Source organism: Cyrtonyx montezumae, unplaced genomic scaffold (assembly GCF_038088225.1).
Source record: "Cyrtonyx montezumae isolate F1298 unplaced genomic scaffold, pur_monq_1.0 scaffold_2, whole genome shotgun sequence".
Taxonomy (NCBI): domain Eukaryota; kingdom Metazoa; phylum Chordata; class Aves; order Galliformes; family Odontophoridae; genus Cyrtonyx; species Cyrtonyx montezumae.
Window position 1 is genome coordinate 12,251,459 of NW_027071936.1, and position 22,984 is coordinate 12,274,442.

A 22,984-nucleotide genomic window follows, 5' to 3' on the forward strand; every position below is an offset into this window, starting at 1 on the left:
TTTTATCTTGAAAGCCTACCAGTTGAACAAAGCGAAGTGGAGGGCCCAAGACAAATTCTGTACGTTGCAATGAAGAGGTGAGAGGGAGTTGTGTTAGGTCAGAGAAAAATGAATTGCAGCTGGAGCCTAGGAATAATACACTAAGTGAGCAGGGCTGCGGTAGTCAGGGAAACAGCAGGCACAAATGCTGCTGAGAGAATGAAAAACAAAATGAAGCCTGTTCTGAGCTTTTTTTCTCAGCAGTCTCCACGGGTCAAGGCATTCCGCTATGTATATGCTTCCAGATAATGCCACATAACATTGCCCGGTTTCTGATTAACATTTTCATGTGTTTCTCACTAGATCCACAGGAAAGGAGTTTGCGCTGAAGATTATAGACAAGGCTAAATGCTGTGGAAAGGTAGAGTGCCACAATTTACATGTTTAAGAAAATCAGCAGCAGCAGCACAAGCAGCTGCTCATTAGTCATAAATGCTGGGTGTCTTTGGGTTTTCTGACTGCTGTCAGAATATCTGTTTAACAGGCTTATATTCCATCCAAGAAGCAGATAATAAAAGTTATGAGTGTTAGTCTGCTAGGTTGTAGAGTGAAAAAACAGTCATCCTCTTTATGGAACTAAGAAATACCAGTACTTATCCAAAACGGAATCAGACAAAAGATAGCCTAATTATTCTGATTTGTAAAATATGAGAGAGAGGAAATTTCCTGTTTTCCCTTCCCTGTTGAACCTCTATAGCTGTACATACTCCTTTTATAAACAGAACGTGGATTTGGGAAGAAATTTTATCAACTATTTCTTTCTGTTTATGTATTTAAATGTCCTGTAGAACAATTATCTCTTATCCAGAGAGTTCTGTGTTATTTGTAATACATTATGTATATTTTAAAAAATAATAACACCTGCAACAGAAGAGCATATTACATAAGAGAAGCAGGTATCCTAGGGTGTCACAGACTTCATCTAAGTACAGAATTTAAAAATGAGGGGAAAAATGTAACAAAACAGGTAAATGTTGGAACAAATTACCAAAAAAAAAAAAAAAATCTATTCTCACTGCTTCTCAAGACCTTAAAAACAGACGGCTGTTGATGAACTTATGACTCAAACGGATCGTAGTTTCTTGTCAGCAAGAGCAAGACTGAAGGCACAGTTTTAAACAGCTGTCAAATTTTGGCTTAAAGAGTCTGAGATATGAAATAAATGCCAGTCTTTCAAGTATGACTAAAAGGATAGTCTTTTTTTGATGCAAATATCCGATTTCGTACGTAAGTGACCACAGTGAAATGAGTTCTCTCTCTAGAGTTCTCTCTGCAATCAAGTTAGGGTTTTAATTGCTTTTTATCAATTGCATAGAGTAACTGCTCTGTAGAGTAATATTCAGAGCCGTAAATGATCGAAAATATCAAGAGGCAGATACTCAAAGTTTGTGTGATGTTCTTTATATAGTAAAGGAGCTGTATTACTGCTCTATACTGACATCCTACCTGCTGCGATGACTTGCTCTGGAGTAGAGATCCTCTGGTAGAAATGGTCTATCTGTACAGATTTTAAATTAAGCTGCTGTTCCTTCCCCCTACTACTTGATCTCATACCTCTACATTTATTTAATTGAGAATTTAGAAAGGAATCTTAAAAATGTATGACCACAAGAAAAAAAACAGTGCTAGAATTGCCTTTCTGAGAGTAAAATGTAGGAATTTCTTTTTGGCTGTAGGGAAGGTTGAACCAGTGTGTTCAAAAAGAGATCTTTATTATATTTAATGCTTTCAACTTCAGGTATTACTTGCCTGAGTCAGCCTCTAACAGTCTAGAGACCATTCTATACAGTTAAGTTCAGACATATTTTCTACTTATCATTCTTGCTGCTTTAACACAAACGAACAAAACAGAAAAAAATATATATACCAATGTTTGCATACTTGTCTGTTTTGACGGGTCCTATGTCTATACCACTGCATAAGGATGTATGTGTATGTGCAAGCAAAGAACATACTTAAAGTAAATAAGTTTTGCTACCAGTTAGTTGTCCTCTCCCTCTCCTTGCCAAGATAAGTCCTCTGTTAAAAACAATCATCTGGACCAAAAATATTATTTGAATTTTGCTCACCGGTCTCTACCAATTTATTTTGGACTGACTGATGCATTTTCTACAAGCAACCTAAATGCTAGTTATAAAGCAATTTCTCTTTAAATAATTCATATGAACGTAGACTGAAACCTATATTGAGCTATAAAGGAAAATGTTTAAAAAACAAGAGTTGGAAAACTTTTCTTTTTTTTTAAACAACAAAACAGAGAAAAAACAGTGGCATGGTTGAAAGCAACTGACTACCACCCTAGCTGGTGCTTTGAGACAGGCATCAAAACAATAGCTTGACAATCGTTTGGAACCTTTTTAAAATGAGAATTATTATAACTGGTTTTAAATAAAAATTATTTCTACCTGGCTTTTTTTAAAGCAATTAATAATTTAGTAAAATTAAATACACACAACATCAGTAAAACCATTGTGTCTAGGTAAAAATTAATTGATATAATAAATACAATATGTTATTTGCTCTCTGGGTAGAAAGGTATATTAAATACGATTCTAGTTTTTCTTTGGATTCTTAACACTAGTTTTGAATTTACAGGCTTCCATCCATAAGGCTTAGTATGCTGTGGCTGTTCACTTGTGTCTGTTGATGAGATTGAGCATTGTGTTTAACAAAATTGCTTCATGTTTGTTTTCTTCCTCCAGAGCACCTTTGCTTGGAGCAGACATATGTTTGTTCAGAATGACAATTGATGCTCTTTCAAATTGAATTCCAAAGGTGTGACTGTTGAACCCATATACACCACACCACACTCACAAAATGAGATGCACACATGGCATGTGGTTTCTGAGCGACACAGCCACACAAAGCTTTGCAAAAACACAATGCATCCATAAGTAAACCTGAAGATAGAAGCCAAAGTAGCGTAAGATCTTTAATCACTGCTTATGCACAGTGGATCACATCTACTTCTCGTGCTCTAATTCACAAATGCATGAACTGCATGCTGCTGATCAGTGCATTAAACATGAATAAGTTCAGACTCCGGTGAGATGAGGTCTTACCTGCCAATGGAAAGGAAACTTATGTTTTAGGCAGGCAGTGTTACTTATTTTGCAGGGAACTGAAATGCAGTGACTGTATTCTGATATTATAAAGAAAAATGTCAGTCATCGTTCCAGTGGAAAAGGCATGTAATTTTCTTCACTCAACAGTTTTAACCAAATGCAAAGATATTCTGGAAAGCCAAGCATCCTGAAACTAATTGTTCTGTAAACCCATTACTTTCTCAGAGGTATACAGAAAAATACATTAAATGCAATCTGTGCACTGTTAAGCTGCTTGGAGCCACAGTGAGTTGACTGAGCTGGTACATATTTTGCAGATCGTAAATGTGAAGATATGTATAAAAAGAACTGAAATCCATAACCAAAGCAGTTATCGTATTTTTCCTGTATGTAATTCATGTCCTTTTTTAAAGTGCAAGTCCTTGAAAAATAAATCCTAGGTAGTCTACCCTTGAATACTGTAAGCTAAATGAGAAGCAAAGGCTGGAGAGGATCAAGAACAAGTTAGCTGTTGCTGGGAGGTGGCAGCTTATAGTGATCCAAGTCCAGAGAGGTTCTGAACCTGTTAATATCCATGTAAGAAATACAACCTGCACTTCCTGAATTGCTTTCTTGTTCTGGGGTCTTTTTTAGAGATAACCCATGGGTTACATGTTTGAAATGTGTTAAATTTCTGGTCACTGATGAAGTACAATCAGGCTAAAGTACAAGTTAAAATCCAGTATCTGACGGTAGCCTTTATTAAGTGAATGGAATAAACAGAAAAATGAGTGTTCCCTGAAGGGCTGGTCAAAGGAAATCTGAATGGGCCATTTTATCTCTGTTCATATAAACCTCTGTACTCTTTATTGACAGGAACACCTGATAGAAAATGAAGTGTCTATTCTACGTCGAGTGAAGCATCCAAATATCATTATGCTGATAGAGGAAATGGACACTCCCACAGAACTCTATCTGGTGATGGAGCTGGTCAAGGTAAGACTAAGGAGATTTAAAAAGTAATAATAATAATAATTCTCTGTATTGCTCAAGAAAGTAATATCTAGGAGACGTAATCATATAAGATTTCAGTGGAAATCTTCATTATTAATCATCCAAATACTCTTAGCAATCAGTTACATCAGTGGCATTTACATCTCTTCTGTTGTAATTAGACACACAGATTTGAGGTAATCTTGCCAAGTGTGCGTGCAGCCTAGAGAAAAGCAAATGGTGTTTTTATACCACATTCACAACACACAGAAGCTAGCTGTGATATGCATATAGCAATCAAACACCTGCATTTATTTCATCAACATCTTAATTCAACTAGTTGCTTTAAAGGGCAAAACTCTCTTTTATGAATCTATCTTAGAAGACCATAGATAGAAGTAGTCTAGACTTAAACAATCGCGCTCCATCAAAATTAAAACTTAAAAACTTTCCTTTCCTTGTATGAAACATTCCTTCACCTTATTTCCAGTTGGCCAAAAACTTGATGGTGCTATTCTATGTGTATAAAGAAAAAATATTAAATTCCATTTTGTTGTCACCTGTTGAATCAAATGTACAAGCTACATCATTTTATTTCTGCGTTCTCTCTTATCTGTGTTCTGTACATTCACTACAACACTGCCCATTGCCTTGATCATGTCAGATGAGTGCAACTTATCACCTTTTCTTTCCTGTGTGAAACACTTTTTGATCCAGTAACCTCCCCTAGAGTTGTTGCCAGCTTGGGAAATTCTAAACAAAGTCTAGTTGTTGAAGTCAGAATTTTTGTAACCTACCCATTTATCTCCCATTCTATTTTTAAATAATAGAGGTTTTTCTGTTTTTAAGAAAGGGTTTTATTAATACTTTAATATTCCACTGCCTTGGTGTGCAATTCCTGAATTGCTGCTTCTTTTCCACGTGTATTGAAATGCTTGGAATGCCACCCACAGCTCAGATAAATCACTCCTACAGATGTAACTAGGGTAACCATCATAGAGACACCCACAAAAAATTCATAGCTATGATTGGAAATGCTGCATCACAAACTCATTTACATGTTGTTACGCATTCCAAGATAAACAGGGTATCCTAATCAGAGACTACACAATGGGCCTACTCTGAAATCACCCATAAGTTCTGCACTTCAAAATCATCCTGTTCAGCTGTAGTAACTTGACATTTTCACAATAGCCGTGGTATTTCCACTTTGCAGTTCGTTGCAATTGCAAAATGTGTCATGCTAGGCTTTTTACTGTTGGACATGTTTTCTTCAGGCTTTACTCAAAATCAGAGAAAGAATTAGGCTGATAAGATGAAGAAAATAGGAACTGCATCAAGGTATCTCTGTATATCATACAGATGAGCAATGAGAGGTAGGAATATCAATCAAATGAAATCAAGCCCTAAAAATGACTGATTTCTAAATGACCCAAGTTCCCATCTTAGAATCTAGGTGACAAGTTTTATGTTCGTGGTTTTTTTATTTTTATTTTTTTTAACGTGTTTTGTTGTTTATTTTTAACAGGCTTCTGAGCATGCCTTTCACGCAGGAAGACTTTATGCGGTGTGTTAAAAGTTACCTTTAGTATTTTTCCTGGACTGACCTATTATCCTTCCTTACTCTAGGGAGGAGATCTATTTGATGCTATCACTTCTTCTACAAAATATACAGAGCGAGATGGGAGTGCAATGGTCTACAACCTGGCCAGCGCGCTCAAGTACCTTCACGGTCTCAACATTGTGCACAGAGACATCAAGCCAGAAAATCTCCTGGTACATCCCATTTATTTTCTAATATTTTCCCTCTTACTTACTTCTCATTAATGCAAATGCTTGTACAATAAAAGTCAAAAAGCTGAGCAGGGAACAGAAGGAATGTTAATTTAGAATACGTATGTATAAAATAAATCTTCCGCCACGAGACAGCAATTGCCATAACCCAAATGAGCTGTGCTCAGACATGTCCTTAGACCTACCTTTATTTACATTTTGATTGGCTGCCATTTGGATAAGTAGGAATATTGTCTCACAAAACAATGAATTTTAAAGCTGTGTTGATGAATTATTTATTAAGTTTTGCAAGTAAGGGAGATGGTGGGCTGAGTGCCACTTCTTCTAGGGATCATATGGTTATCTAAAGCTTTTTTAATTTTACTCTCATAGCAGAAATTAACATCTTTCTGATGACTTACCAGTATTCTAGCTGTGAATGAACTCCATACATACATTTATTTTGTCGTAGGCGACTAATAACACTTTGTTCTCAACTGACACATAAAATAACTGAGTTTGTTGACAAGAATGTCCATGAAGTCTGCTCTGAGAACTGCCTCAAGTACAGCGCACAGAACGGCAGCAGAGTGCTGCCTAGCTTACATACAGAAGTGATACACAGGAATGACATATTGTGTGTTAAGATACTAGGTGTGATACAATGAACAAGCAGGACCATAACCTTCCCTACCTGAGTCACTGTCATCAGGAGTATCTGGAGCTTTTATTAACACTCGATGGGCATTTCTTAAAGCCTTCTGTGGTATTTGTCCATCCTGTTTAATAAAGGAATCCCAGCTTTTCCCAGAGTAGGAATTGAATTTTAACAAGGATGGGCTTATAAGCTGAAAGTATTTTATAATTAATAACCAAATCTTTCCCAACCTATTCCACTGGTAGTCTTAGCAATTGAAATAAACCCACAAATAAATTAGATTGTTTAACAAAAGGAAGAGGGGGGGGAAACTTCTCCTGGAAAACATAGTCATAGCAACCCAGCACTTAAAAGAGAAAAAATATCACTTAACTATCAGCACTTCAACTACAACCAATCTAAATTAATTTTAAGCTCTCACTGGTACTTGAATCTATTAAAAAAAAAGCACAAATGTCCTTTCTGCCCAGAAAGCCTGCAGAGATTACTCAACAGATGCAAGTCCTATTCACAGTGACTGGCAACAGCAGCATGCTAAGACAGCAGACTGGTACTGAATGCAAATGCAAATAATTCCCATCAATTCACAGAATCACAGAATCATAGGGGTTGGAAGGGACCTCCTGAGATCACTGAGTCCAACCCCCTGCCCAAGCAGCTCCCTAGCCCAGGTTGCACAGGTAGGCATCCAGACAGGTCTGGAATGTCTCCAGGGGAGACTCTGCAGCCTGTGCCAGTGCTCCATCACCCTCACTGTAAAGAAGTTCTTGTGCACATTTGTGTGGAACTTCCTATGCTATACTTAATTGCTACCTGCACTTGGAAGTAGTTGGTTCTTTCACACAGGTCCCTCTGAATTACATTCCCTTTATTAGTCATGCATTCAAAAATAAATGCTATTACTCTTATAATTCGTATGTGTTTATCGAGGAGAAAAACGTTTCCATTAATGATATGCATTACACAGAGAAAGGAAGTAAGGTCGAAAGCTCTTGCTACCTAAGTGCTACTCAATTATTTGAAAAAACTAAACTATTCAACCATTCTAGAGATGCTAGAGTCCTATGTTCCAGAACTTAAGATTCCACTGAAATTGTGATAACATAAATATTTCACTTTAAAAGAAAAGCAGTATTGATTTATATGGGATGTGTCCTCATAGTTTCCTTTGCTGTTGATCGGTATGTTGTTTTTTTCTTATCATTGTCATATAATGTTTATCTTTCTTTTAAAACCTCAGCACAATAACTCGGAACAAGATGCGCTACATCCTTATGGGGCTTTTGAGTCAGGTGAATTTGGGTCTGCACAGAAAACTAAATACTTCTCAGTCAGGTCTCTCATTACTGAACTTTCTCAGTTTCACTGCAAAGGTGAGACTGAGCTTAGGAAGATATTTCCTATGAAATAATTGGTTAGCGAGAGATGTTACAACAATCTGACAGTAGCTGCCCATCTCTAGGTCCCAATCAATTGCAAGCACGTTATTGCATTTTTTAATATATTTAAAACAGCATTCTAGCTTGGTTGTCTCCCTGCTTAATTGCTTAAGGCTATATCATGGGCTGACCTACATAGCTGGCAGACAGCTCTGTTGAACACTAGCTCCAGCTGCAACTGCCATACCATTCTTCTCTTCTTTTCCTAGAGCAAGCGACCAGAAACTTAACCCCAATTCATAATTTAACAGTCAGCATAGCCATGGTATAACAAAGGAACTAATCTGTTGCTGGGCGGTGGAACAAACTGAGCGTAGAAGCATCTCTGCCTCTGTGCTGATCTGACAGTATTGCACCTCACTCCAAGCAAGCTGTGTGGCCACATACGGTTACTTTAAGGTCCATTACAAGTGTCTTTTATCCTCAGGCTGTTGTTTTCATTTATTTCAGGGCATTTTTTGGGAAGGTATTTATTGGCAGTTGGTGGGCTTGACTACCGCTATAGAAATGTCACGTTTAACTTTCAGGTCTGCTACCTTTTTAAATCTTTTCCGGTTTTGGTGAGCAAGCATTCACTCATTCACACTCATTTGGTGCACTGCGTGGTGGAATTAACCACAGAATCATAGGTCTTGGAAGGTACCTCTAGAGCTCAGCAAGTCCAACCCCCTGCCCAAGCAGCTCCCTAGCTCAGGTTGCACAGGTAGGTGTCCAGGTGGGTCTGGAACATCTCCAGAGAAGGAGACTCCACCACCTCTGTGTGCAGCTGTGCCAGTGCTTTGTCACCTGCACCATGCACATCTGTGCATAACTTCCTATGCTTCAGTTTGTGGCCATTTCCCCTCGTCCTATCACCACACACTGCAGAGAAGAGTCCAGCCTCGTCCCTTTGCCTCCCGCTCCTTAGATATTTATAGATGTGGATCAGATCCCCTCTGAGTCTTCCTTTCTCAAGGCTGAACAGCCCCAGGTCTCTCAGCCTCTCCTCATAAGGGAGATGTTCCACATCTTGTATCATCTTTTTAGCCCTATGCTGGACTCACCCAAGAGTCCCCTGTCTCTTTTGGAAAATAGCAGGCAGAGAGAGTAGCACCATCAGGTAACAAACCACGATGAACTAAGTTGTTGACAAAACAAGCTACTAAAGCAAGTATTTCACTGCAAGTTTGTTTTGCGTTCCTGAAGGCAGAGGAAAAAAATGCAACAACAGAGATCACAGGCTATAGTACAAATTAGGCAACTACGTGAACCATACACAGCTGAAAGTTTATATTATTGTTCAGATTTGTTATCTACAATTGTTCTTCTCCAGTTGTTATTTGGGGCAGAGCAGACAAGTGTCTATGGATAGGGTATGATTATTCATTATAGTGTTGGCACTCCACTTCTAAATCATTTCAAACTTCATCCAAATAGCCTGCTGCTCTCATTTGGGCATAGTTTGTCAACAAATGGGAGTAAAAACATACTGGGTTCAGGAAGCAATCAATTGATTCAACCATTGCCAGCTGTGAAATCTTAGGATCAGAAACTATCAGTCTGGTGACAGCCTGATTCCAAATATATCATTGTCTGTTTTCATTTTTCAAACTGCTACACTTGTAAAATGATACAAGTAAGGTTATCTGCACTCTTGCTTCCCTGGCAGAATCTGTTACCTGACATACATTTTTCTCAGATGCTTCACTGTACTTAAAAGTAGCAGAACAGATGTATTTTTCTCAGTTTGTGTGTGTGGTGATCATTTTTTCCAGGCATGCAAAAAAGCTGGAAAAAGCTACAGTAATTGTTGCTGTCCAAAACAAACGCTCCCAGCTGCAGCCTCTTACCAAGTGTTTTCCAATGGTAGCTCTGACCTTACAAATATTCTTACACTGAATTCCACAATGAAAAGCAAGTCAATGAGAACTAATTGGTGAAAGTGACATGGGAAAGGTGACATAACAGTATTCTACTGAGGTAGGTGTGGAGCTAGTAACAAGAAGTACTTAAACACCCGATCATAAGTTTGTCTGCCTCTCTGGAAGAATACACAGAATTGGAAGACACATTAGAAACAGCAGAAATCCCCATGCATAGGACTTATTAGAAAACAAAACTATCTCTGGATAACTTCAGCACTGGTATTTCAGCCAATGCTTTCTCTGATTTGTGAACACAGCGTGCCTATCTCTGTTCCACTCTAGGCACCCTTATAGAAATCTGGATTCCTTCCGTTCAAGACAAAGGAGATGCAGAGCCTTTACAGAAGTGCAAAGACGTGGCTTAACTGGAGCCTATTTTCATCCTGAAGAGTTAATACAACTTCCTTGTGCTCTTTTCTCTCTGATATTTTGTATCACTCACATTAAGAAGTTACTCTGAGAGAACGTCTAGACAGCAATCTGACAGTTCAGACTTAAAACTTACACAAATACGGTTATATAGGTAAACTACAAAATAACAGTGAGATAAACGCTAAGTTTTTTGACTTTTTAGGAACTTGTAAAGACAAGCATTCAGAAATGAGTCATTGCAACAACGTATCTTGGTGAATTTTCATTTGTAAATTAGGATCACTCATGCCCACACCTCAGAACACATTCAAGAATCATGGACCTAACCCAACTTTCCTACATGGCTGTGGAAGTTACCTCTTCTTTCCTACATCCTCCACGTTGTGCTGATTAATTTACAAATAATTATTTTTAAATTTCAAATCGCCTCCTCACCATTCTCTTCCTATTCTGCTAATTTTAGGTTTGCGAATACGCCGATGGAACCAAATCTTTGAAGCTAGGAGACTTTGGACTGGCAACTGTGGTTGAAGGACCTTTATATACTGTCTGTGGTACGCCCACATATGTGGCTCCAGAAATCATTGCAGAGACAGGGTGAGGATAAGTAACTAAGACACGGGTCTTGTAACCAGTTGTATCTGGCAGGTAACTCCTAAATTGTAAGAACTAGAATACTCTAGCATGATGATCTTCAATCTCTTTTAACCAAAATAATTATGAGTAAACAGGCATCATTCAGTTCCTCAGAGAGGCCAGTTTCCCCCACTTTAACTGGCTGTTGCCCAAAAACAAAATATTATTGTAAGTCTCATTATCTATTGTTGACAATAGATCTCCCTTCCATATTAGCTGCCTCTTGCCTTAACTGTAAATTTGGTCCTCCAAATGGAGGAAGGTTTGTTGAATTGATTCAAGCATCCCTCATTGCATTTGTGATATTGGGAAATATTTCAGAGCTGCAGTGAGCTCAAACATCAGAGGGCACTTGACCAGCACGCTTTAAATTTGGACAAACCGAAGGTACTGGATAAGAAAAGAAATTGGAAAAAAAGACCTCTTTCTGACCCCTAGACATTTTAATTTCTGTGCTTTAAAAAGCAAGGTGCAGTTCTTTATCTTTTTCTTCCTTATTCATTTAGGAGAGGGGAGAACTGTTATCTTGTTGCTTAGCAACACATGACAATGTTAGAGATAGTTACTGCAATACTATAAAAGCACATCCTTGTCTTCTATCATCAGGGATTCTGGATCGGGAAACTTTGATGCTGAAGTGAGTGTGAGTCTATTTGGAAAACCCTGGAGAGCCTTGAGGCTTATTCAAGTGGGAGGAGGTGGGAAGTTCTATGAAAGTGGTGATACTGGGGCTTCCAAGACTGTGAGAGACCCTAAATAAACTCCACATATCCAAATAACACACAGCTGATTCATGTATTTTCGCAAGTCACTCCAATAAGCAATTATTTTTCAATCCAGCACAAGTAATGCAATCTTTTTGCCTCAGGTACGGCTTGAAGGTGGATATTTGGGCTGCAGGTGTAATCACATACATACTGTTATGCGGATTTCCACCTTTTCGCAGGTAAGCATCTCTATATGTCAAGAAGAAAAACAGTAAAGAACCAAATAATTTCTCTACATAAGCACCATCTATCTCCCTTGGAAAAGACTTTGTGGAAAACATTACACATTAGACTGGGGCTTTTTAAAGTTGGTTTCAGTTGTCCATCTTGTCAGGCTTTGGGATCAACTTAACATGCTCAGTTTACTATGGGAGCAACTGGCTTGTACTGCTATGTCCAGGGACGGGGGACTGCGACAGCAGCTCATTTCCTTTTCCCTGCTACCTGGGACCCAATTCAACGACTGTGTATGCTTTGCCCTCTAGTGTTTCTGTTTGACACAGCAGCTTACTGGTTATTGTCAAGGAGAAAGTTTACGGCATACTGAAATGAGAAGAATTTGCTTACCATGAATTTTTAATCTTGTTAATCACTTTCAGTAAGTGTCACATGGTGGAAAGGGTTTGTGAATGCGATGTAAGACTACAAATGAAGCCTAAAAATAAGATGGATGTGTTTTGCTCATTATTTTGTTTAGGCAGAGAATGAGAAGGAATTAACTTATTTTAATAAGGAATTCTTCCATTAACATTAACTACAAAAAGAGTTTGCTTAAAAAGGAAAGCATGTTTTGAAAGCTATATACTAATAAATTTTAAACTGCTTGAATGGAGTTTGGGGCGAGGAGGCAAAGTTTTCACACTATGCTATCAGAATCAGGTCTTAACAAATCATTAGCAATGTTTTGTTAAAAAAAAAGTTCATTTTTCTTAACAGTGAGAGAGGCTGAGGAGGATGTTCACAGTGGGTAAGGCCAACAGAAGTCTTTGTTATAAATAAAAAGCACCACTGCCTGATTCCTGAATATTTATGATACCATTCTTGATAGAAACGTACTTATCCAGTCAGTAGCCTGCCTGTACACAGCCTATTGGGTGTTTTCCATATCCTCTCTGCAGAATATTTTCAAAATGCAGTGGCTGTAGCTTAGAAGAAGAGGCTCATTTCACTTCCATTCTTCCCCTATTACACATATTTTTTTGGGGCAGGCCTTCAGAGCTAGGCTGGACAAGTGACTTACTTTTGAATCCCTATTCCTGTCACTGTATTGAGTGCTAACTCTGTAGTCTCTGTGCAAGTGGAGAATTCATTTCACCTCAATATTATTTTTCAGTTCTCATCACTCCTGACAGCCTAACTATGGCAAAGAACACAGAGGTGCTGTCGCTATATAAGCCTGCAAATTAGGCACTTATAAATAACTGATATGTCATTTCTGCTCCATTACAAAAATCAAATTTAAAACTCGTGTGATGGGTTTCATTCCCCTGATCTATTTCATTATTGCTGTTCTACAGTGAAAACAACCTTCAGGAAGATCTTTTCGATCAGATACTTGTTGGGAAGCTGGAATTTCCTTCACCCTACTGGGATAACATCACTGATTCAGCAAAGGTACTGATACGTCTTCTATCTCTAAAGAGCGTTTCTGCCAAATTACTGAAGAGACTGTGCCCTGTTGGAAATGTAGAATAGAACATTTACAGCAGAACATGAACCTCTCTTCCAGCTGCTGTGCCTTTTTAGTTGGCTTAATAGTGCTTGATGAAAGCTCAGGTTTGCAGACCTACCATCATGGTACTGTCCAAGTGAATAAATACAGATAAAAATAAATACTCTTGACAACTTCCCAGGAGGTGCAGCCAGCTTGATTTGCCATTGCTAGTAGTTTTCGCTGCCACTGCCATTTGTGTTTAAGATGATTGAGTCTGTAGGATAAAAGTTCCAAATATTAAACCTCTCTTCCTAAATTAATTCAGTATTGTGTTCTGAATAGCAGAGGATTCTCATTAGCAAGTGGCAGTTACCTATTACCCAGCTAATGAAAAGTTGCATTTTTTTCCTGAGTTTCTCAATGGCTGTTACCTGAAAGCAATGTCTTTTTTTTTTTTCCATTTGCTGGTGTTTCCCAAGTTCCAGGGAACTCCCCATTCTTACAGACTTGCATTATGAAAAAACAGTCCCCTCAAGCTTAGCACTAGATGCAGCTTTTCACCTCAGACTTCCACTGGCAGTAGGTGGCTGAAAAACCTCTCCATTTAGTATGTTACCTTCTTGAAGAGGCTTTTTCTCAAAGTCTTGGAAAGAATATGAAGACTGACAACTTTTCAAGGCTGTAATTGGCTCTGCATGAGGTTGGTCATTAGGGAGAAGGAAACATTTGCCTTGATAAGAACCAGGAATCATACCTGCAAATTTAATGTTAGTTATATAATTTGTTGAGTGAATAAGAACTGAAAAATCATAGTTCTGCAATTTTGTTTTGTACTTCACTGCTTTATATCAGTGAACTCTTTAAGGTTTATCATATCTGTAAGCAGTGAAGTCATATCATTATCAAAAGGAAGCTATTTGATAAAGCTGAAGACATTTGTCCTAGTGCCTCCAAGCTGTGATGAGAGCCACAACTATAGACTGTCTGGGACAATACTGCAATTAGAATGAAGCAGCTTTCCCCTATCAATGTGCTTTTTCCTATACAAGGTGATTCTAAGCTGGTAAACTGATTTAAATGTCCTTGTATTCTGGAGGAATACATAAGAGAACGTGGTTTCCAAATAACTTCAGCAGTTTCATACTTCTGATTTGTGCTCGTTACATACCATAAATGTACACTGCCTGTAAAGGAGCATGTCTGTCCCAGGTTTTGTTTTGTTCTGATCACCTCGATAAGCACAGAGAACAAACGGAATCATTACAACTACTGTTTGGATGCAATAAGAATGTTGTACAAAAAAAATAACTCTGCAAAGATTTCCACTGTACTGTTCTTTCCCATTCTCATCGCTCTTTCTTCTTTGTAAAGGAGTTAATTAGTCTGATGTTACATGTGAATACTGAAGCCCGATATACAGCAGCCCAGATCTTAAGCCATCCCTGGGTGTCAGTGAGTAAATTACATTTTACTTGTCTCTAATTTGATATTACATCTATAAATCTATTACTGTGTAGTCCTCAGAAGCACCGAAACAATTCTGCTATACCCATCTCTGTTTATTCAGAAGCTTGAAGTAAGCCTCAGAACTAACAACTGTTAGCAACCATGCTCTAAAATAACTGAGTGGAAGGTATCACATGCTGATTGAGATTAGAAAGGGCTGGAGGTCTTTGTTCTGCTTCTTAAACATAACCTGACAAGCAGATGTGAGCTGGGCATCATCTAGGATGAATATGAAATAAATAAATTAAAAAAAATCATCTTTATAAAGTGTACTTGGAAGGAATGACTATTCTGCACACTGGCATCTCATCTGCTGCAACGCTACTTGAATTACAATTGTCTACTTTTTTCACAAGAGAATTAGCAAATAAGATACTTCAGCACTAAGCTGATGACAGAGCTGCTGGACAGCCACGTTGGGGAGCACCAAAGTATGCTGCTTACTGATTTCAAATCAGTTTTCTACTAATAAATGCTAAGCTTACATACATATAGCCAACACTGATTTCCACAGATGTTTTAAAACAGAAAATACAGGTTTCTCTCAAACAAAAGAAGACGACTGTAATGATTTTTACCTTTGAGAGGAGCTGTTATGCATAGACACCTATGGCACTATAGTTTGTTTCCTCAATTCTGGGGCTAACAGGCCATAGAAAACACTGATCAAATAAAGCCAAATGACAAATACACTTCTAACCAGCCGTAACTATTTTCTTAAATGGTAAAAGTTGTTGCTCACAGCAGTGGGATAAACTCACGGACTGCAGGTATACAGTGACACATGACATTTTAAGAAATTAGAAGGTCAGACACAAAAGAGCACTTGCTAGGTTCCTTTCCTACATAATTGGTCTCAGTTTGAACCCTCTCTTATGCAACAGAGGGCATTCATTTTTGGACTGCTTACCTGAATGACTATTGGCAGGTAGTACCCCTTGCTAATAGAACGTTTCTGTTTTGCTCAGCTACATTAACTGATTTTACTTTTTTCCTTACCTTCAGTGTTGTGTTTATTCTAATACAGGATGACACTTCCCAGGAGAACAATATGCAAGCTGAAGTAACAGGTAAACTGAAGCAGCACTTTAACAACACCCTACCCACGCAAAACAACACATCTGCTGGGGTTTCTGTCATCATGGTAAGAGAAATAAAATGTTCTTATATTGTACTGAGCATATTTTTCTAACAGTACTCTTATGAGCATGTGTGGTGTAAGAAGAGCAAAAGCAAAGCTAGAATAGTCCCTAATTCCAGTTGTGTATCGTACAGATTGTCCCACTGTCGCTTGAGAGCAACCAAGTCTATCACAGTGCACTAGCTAAGCTATAAAAGCAAGCTTTCATGTAAGCACTAAGCAGCAGTATGACAAAATTGAGTTTATTAATAACTTGAAATCCTTCATTAAAAAAGCTGTGACTTCAATCATACAGATCAGCTAGTTGCTGAAGTGGTCTCCTCTGATTTGCCTGAGCAATGCTCCATCTTGAGCATACTGTTATTCAATACTGTGTCAGTAGGGAAACCAGATTCCCATTCAGAAATTATTTTCATAGTATTGAATGTTTACCACATGAATTTTGTCCCACTGTAACTGTAGCTATGTATTTTACATATGTTCCTTATGGGGAACTTTAATCAAACCATACAAAGGTGACTGGATGATGTATAGCTTAACTATATGCAGTACATCTGCCTGCTACAGTACCAAGGAGAAATGCAGTTGAGTTCCCTGTTGTCAGTGCTCAGAACTGCATGTCTAATTGATGAGTCACTTTTTCAGAGAAAAATTCAACAGTTCAAGAGCTTGAGCTGCCATTCCCTTATTGAGGCCAATTGCTATTTGAAGTAAGGATGCACTCTGGATACAAATGGTATCTTTCATTACTGGAAGAAAAAGAAAACTATCAATTGATAGTAAAGCACCAGTGAGTTTTTGCCTTGATAGCATTCAGAGTAATTCAGTTAATAACCAGCCCACTTACATTACCAAATAGTTGTTCTTACCATCTGAAAGTAGGTAAACTTAAATAATGTGTGCATACGTATATGCTTTTGCAAATACATTTACATGAATTAAATAGGCCACAGGAAGAGTGGAAACATAAAAACAAGAGAAATCAGAAAATGGATTTCAGGTTCATGCTGTTGTCTGCATTTCATTTGACAGTTTGACTTGACAGTTTGAGAGGGACTTCAGAGCTTCATTCTTTATTCTGTTGAGACTATGGATAAGCCTGAAGCCGAAAACTGGTATAAAATGCAATATATGTAATAAGAGCAATTTTAATTCTAACTCTCAGCCCCTCTCCAACTTGCATGTGACTTAAGCCTATCTCAAATCTCTGACACAGCACAGCTTCTGGCTTCTTATTGGTGTGGTTCCCCCCACCCCCATCCCCAGTTCTGTTACTTCAGCCATCCATTCAACCAGGAAGTACGCATCATTAAATGTTTTTATTTTCCTTTTTTCCTGCCTTATTTCCTCCTAATAGTTGTGGAAGGATGGAAACAAATTATTCAGTTCTGAATACAGCTCCAAGTTGGCACTGAAGGGAAAATAAACTGTTCAAAACATTGTAATTTAACGAGAGTTAAGCCCCAAGTTTGTTTCTCTTGCTCTAGTTTATCTAGAGCACTGAAATGTAGTTATCTTTCTGGTAATAGGGTCTTCACTTACATCAAAGCTCAAAAACATTCCCACAAGCACAGTACTGTAATTGTTGCATATTGCAGTGCATTGCTATTGCTAGATCAGTCCACCTCCATATTTAATGAAATCCCTTGTAGCAACACTTCACTGAAATATTGTCAATCTGGACAATGCAGATGATACCATCATGTGGCATATAAGTAAAGCTGCACATATCTACTTGAGAGTTCTTGAACAGGAGACTTTTTCTACCCCTTAAAAGCATGTTGCTGATTACTCATTATTGATTCTTTTTGTCAGTTTAAAACTGTTCTGTTAATCTAAATTTGTTGCAATTGTGTTAGTTCTGCTTAAATAAGTCTAGTTTCTGTCCCTTGCTTCCTTCCTTTTTCCTCCTTTCCCAATGCCTGCATTGCTTTCCTCTGAATAGGTCCAAGGCAATGGTACGTACTAACTGCAGTGCTTTGTTCTGCTGCACAAAAAAATACATGTGCTCCGTCTGTCACAAGGAGAAAGGAGAAATAATTCAGGCAGTCTGAAGTGGAAAGAGCTTTAAAGACAAACAAACACACTGAAGTAAAAACCTTAAACACTTGCAAGGGAGTACTCTGTATTAAGGGATGCGTATTTGCCATTTTCTAAGCTAGCACTGATAACAACTAGTTATTCCACACTTCCTCAAACACATCACGGTCTATTCCCCTTAGAGCAATTTTGTGCATGCGTAAATCTTACACTATCTGAAAGCAATGAGAAAAAGTACACATTTGCTACTGTTCTCTCCACAAAGCTCTAAAACTGGATATACCCCTGTGTGCCCCCCGAGCAGACTGACAGCTGGCAAACTTTACTTGTGAACGTGACACACACAACAGTCAAGACTAACAAGATGTTCAACTGCATGATGAGTGAAAAGATGGGAATTCTATGAAGGAGGTACCAAAACCAACGAAAATAAGAACACAGCAAGGAAACAAACAAACAAACACACCAACCTAAAAAGCAACATATTGAAATCGCTCAAATAAAAACTGTTAAGACCAACTCCAGAACAACCTGCCTTCCACGTACCTGCAAACTAACGAAGAACAGTACTTGAAAAGCTAGAGTTGCCAGTCAATATTTAATTGCCGAAGTCAGATAATAAAGAAATCTGAATTTTGGTACCCCATAGTGAAGTGATGTAGCTATGTGAACAGTCAGCTTGGAGAACAGGATAACAACTTTGGTTCCGCACTGTCCCTGACAGCTCTGAGGCAATCAACTACAGTGAAAAATCACTTGCTAAATTCAACTCCCGTCAGAAAATCATTTCATTACCCAGAACTGTGAAACAAGACCCATTATGCTGTCCCTCCAAGCCTTGGAAAACAATCCTGAAATTTCTGATGCAGGAAATACCAGATTTCCTTCTTGCTCACTTCAGTCATTCTCTTACAAATGAAGCATTAATCCACAGTGTAATATAAACTTGCATCAGCTTTTAGAGGGAATGAAAGTTGCACGATTTTGCAGATGCACCCCATTTCCCAGAACAATCTACCTGATGCATTACAGAGTTCCCAGTTTCCAGACTACCCTGCTACTCTTTCTCCCACTTGCAATTTTAGTGACATTATCTAGTGATGATGTATTTTTGCCACCGCATTGTTAACTTCTTAAAACCAAACAGTAAAGGATTCTACTCTGAGATAGAAAAACTCCCTAGGCTTCCATCTGTCACCTTCACACACCAATAGTCCTGGTCTTCAAAGAAGTGCATATTATGTTCGAATTAAAAGGTATCCAGTTAACTCTCCACACCTGTACAAATGCGGGTACATAGATTTTGCCAAAGGAAAATGAGTTCAGGCAATATCAGAATCGCTTGTAGTCGTTTTTCCTCCACATCAGACTTGCAAAAAAGATTGTCAATTTGGACCACCACGGCAAACCTTTGAGGATAACCTTTTCCAAAGCCAGCACTATAAAAAACGACAACCGTTTTATAAGTTTTCTAACGTTATTTCTCCTTTTTTCTCACTCTAATGCATGCACTTAACGTCTTGTAGATCGTTTCAACCCTGAGTTTAACACAGGGCTTGGATTTAACTGCTATTTTTTATTTTTGCCTTGGGCTTTTTTTTTTCTTTCTGTTTTTAGAACACAGCTCTAGATAAAGAGAGTCAGATTTTCTGCAGCAAGCGCTGTCAGGACTCCAGTAAACTTGGAATGGAGAAAACTTCTGCAATTACTGCTGCAGCTGCTGACCCACGTGCAGCTGGGTCCGAGACCCTCCTCCCTGCTGCTTCTGAGCTGGTCAGATCCCTCACGCCCCGCGCCTCAGCATCTCCTGAGTTGGCTGGGGAGCAGCCTGGTGTGTAGGACTGACTAAACCAAATCCACCGGAGCATCCACGCGCTCTTGCCACGGTTTCTCTCCATTTCACACTACAGTTTCTTTTCAGTTTTCTTGCACCCTCCTGTGGCGAGCCCAGAGCAGGCTCTGCCACAAGGACTGAACTTATAAAGCGGGTGAGTCCATGTGGTTTTTGGAGTGCTCTTTGCCCTTGTCTGGAGAACAGCAGTATTGGGGAAGATTCTGGTAATCTTAGATGATTTTTAAATTATCTATGTTAGCTTACTTTCCTGCATTCACACGGTCTTGGGCTATAAGTAGACAAACTTAATGTGTAGCTAACCACAAAGGCACCTGAGATGATGGATTGCCTGGCCTCGCTTCTACAAGCGGGGCCCACTGTGTTCTGATGAGGGTACTCAGAAAAGCAGGAGAGGAAGACAAGGAAAGAAAAGTTATATTCACCTTCTATTCTGATGCCTCTATTTTTAGGCAAACATCTACCAATCGTGAAGAGGCATATTTTCACAAAAAAAATTAAAAAAATAAAAAAAGAAGTAGTGAACTAACTGTAATATATTGTGAGACAAAACACTGGAGATACAGGGAAGGATGGTCATTTTTTGCATAAAGTTTGTTATCAGACTAGCAAGCTGCAGGGTAGTGTTTAGCTAATTTGAGTTTAAGTCAAGTGATGGGATGTAAACACGAGCACTGGATGTTTATTTGCAATGAAGCCCAGAGTCAAGGAAGTCTTTTTGTTCTATCCTGTTCACAAATATTGCATTCACACCTTTCTCCAGAGTCAGCCTACCTGTTAGATAGAATAAAATGACTTTGGGCCTGCAAACAGAATGCCTGCTGCATGTTATCTCAGCTAGGATGGCCAATGCAGCTTTTAGTTCTAGTGAGGGCTGACAGGGGCTTCTCCAAGCAGCTGCCATCAGCAGCTAGCAGCAGTCTGTCAGCACTAGCCCCCACTCACCTGGTGCAGGCACTGGAGACATGGACTGGGGAGCAGTCATCCTTAATCTGCAATCACAGATAGGGGAGGTTTTATCTTTACCATACTGCTTAGTTCCATATTGTATGTATTCAGCTTACTCTTTTCCTTTGCTCGTTCTTACGAATTGGTCATAGATTGTTTTCTTTCTTAGCTATACTTTCTACTAGAATTGTAAAGACAGACCTGCAATAAACTTTCTTCATTAAAAAAAAAACTAAACTAAATAACACTCATTTATTTATTTGAGAATTCTGTTATCTTGTCACTGAAGACACAGAACATTCAGGTGCATAGCAAGATTTCATAAAATAAATCTGAGTATTACCCATCCATCATCTTTGAAATTCCCTCGCTTTCAATGGAGGACCAAGGTAATAGACAACTCAGCATAACTGAAAATGCTTTGCCTTTCAAAGAGGCAATTGAGTGCACAAAATGCCAACTGCTAACCTAAGCTCATGGAACAGCTGAGAGATTTACAGATAGAACAGCAATAACAACAACAGAAAGCAGTTGGGAAGGCTTTAAAAGGTATTACAGGTCTTAATAAACAAAAAAAGTTGGGCCTGATCAAGACCAAAAAACTGAATAGCAGCTATAGTTATAATAATTAACTCTATTTACAGGCTTACTGGAATGAGGTCAAAATTATTGGAAATACAGGAATGGGCATTGTATGAAATTATCTACATTTATATTTTCGTATAGAGTAAAAATATGAAGCTAGCTGTTTAGCCTTACACAGAAATTTGGTGAGACATAGATGCATACAGCTTGCAAGTTCTGTAGTAAGTCACAGGCTTAGCTAAAGGAAGAATGCAAAACTTTCAGATGGATTAGCTAACCCAGCCACCTGCAGCAAGGAGAGGGAGCCCTCAACAGAGATGACATTGATGAATTACTGAATTGAGTTAGGAGATAAGGAGGAAGTAGCAGCAAAACGATGAGCACTGACTTGCTTCAAATTTTTTCCCTAAGAGGATGAATGTTCAGCTATGCAAGACCTAGATACTTATTTTACAAAGGAAAAACTGACAAGGATTAATAAATAGCTAACGTTTTGTCTTCAACAAAGCCTCATGCGTTTATGAAGAAAAGGATGAAAATCTGACTGTTAACTGGCTGCAAGTTGAACTTGGTTTGTTTCACAGAAGAACATAAAGGCATAGATACGTAGAACTCACATCCCTAAGTTTATGACTGACCAACATGTGAACATTCATAGCCAATTACTTCAGTTTTATTTTATCTATCACTATCAACTCATCACTTGCATGAAGGTGGCAAAAATATCTAAAAAAATACATTTTGAAGGGAAAGAATCAGCACCCACCAAAACTTTAAACTCAAGCGATCCTTTCATCTGGAGGACTGACGTGTTTTTCATTTTATAAAAATGCCTGAAATTCATGTATTGTTTTGATAGATAATGATTAAATGCCAGTGTTTTCAAATACTCAGCATAACTACCACTACATCCACATTTGGAAAAACTGAATTATTAAAAAACAGTCCTCTTTAAAAGCCCCTATTTTTAGCTCCTTTGAGTGTGATTAACAGTACATACATATCCCAGTGGATCAAGTTTAAGTGCTACTCCCAAAATCTCTCGTTTACAGAACTGAGTCCTCCCCAGCCCTAAATCAACACGATACTAAGTTGACCGAGGCTGCTGCCTAAACTTACCCTTACTATTACCCCGTTCTTGAGCTTATAAAATTAACGACAATCCTGGTCATTATGTTAAGGCAGAAGAAATTTTGTGATATTACTATGACCTGGCATTGGCTCATGCTTACAGCTAAGTCATTAACAATATCTCCATAGGTCAGTAAATCCCACCTCGTACCGCATTAGCAAGCAGACATCTTATGCTTTTACATGCAGTCAGTTTCTTCTTTCTTTTTCACTGAACACTTAAGGATTAGAAGTTAGGAAGAAGCAATGACAGAAACTAACACATTTTAGGGCATCTTTTTCTCAACTTAAATATAGTTCAATAATAAATAATAGTAATTATAATAATTATATACATAAGATACCACTTAAGGCTTTTTTTCCTACATCTTATTCACATTCCTTTCTTTCCTGCTCATTAAAATTCCAACAGTATGAACAGTATAACTTTACAGCCTGACATCTGTATCATCTCTAATGACTGCACGTTCTCTGTAAGGATCCCAAGAATATTTCTATAATT

The 22,984-nt window shown here is 38.3% G+C and overlaps 1 protein-coding gene across 4 annotated transcripts in view; it reads left to right on the plus strand.

Annotated features, from left to right (window-relative positions):
* The window catches only part of DCLK2 (doublecortin like kinase 2), a 75,955-nt gene extending 54,673 nt beyond the window's left edge, over positions 1–21,282 (plus strand). For 2 of the 4 annotated variants that reach the window (XR_010622201.1, XR_010622200.1), the window contains 10 exons: positions 343–400; positions 3,960–4,079; positions 5,706–5,852; positions 10,686–10,819; positions 11,727–11,804; positions 13,143–13,239; positions 14,651–14,731; positions 15,813–15,929; positions 16,959–17,041; positions 19,584–19,673. Coding sequence is in view for 2 of the 4 variants with exons in the window: in XM_065736360.1 (XP_065592432.1) it covers positions 343–400; positions 3,960–4,079; positions 5,706–5,852; positions 10,686–10,819; positions 11,727–11,804; positions 13,143–13,239; positions 14,651–14,731; positions 15,813–15,929; positions 19,584–19,805 (1,054 nt within the window). In the remaining 2 variants the exon portion in view is untranslated. Of the gene's footprint in view, positions 1–342; positions 401–3,959; positions 4,080–5,705; positions 5,853–10,685; positions 10,820–11,726; positions 11,805–13,142; positions 13,240–14,650; positions 14,732–15,812; positions 15,930–16,958; positions 17,042–19,583 lie in introns of all 4 variants that reach the window. The other 2 variants (XM_065736360.1, XM_065736361.1) reach the window with 1 other exon arrangement.
* Positions 21,283–22,984: the final 1,702 nt, after the last annotated feature.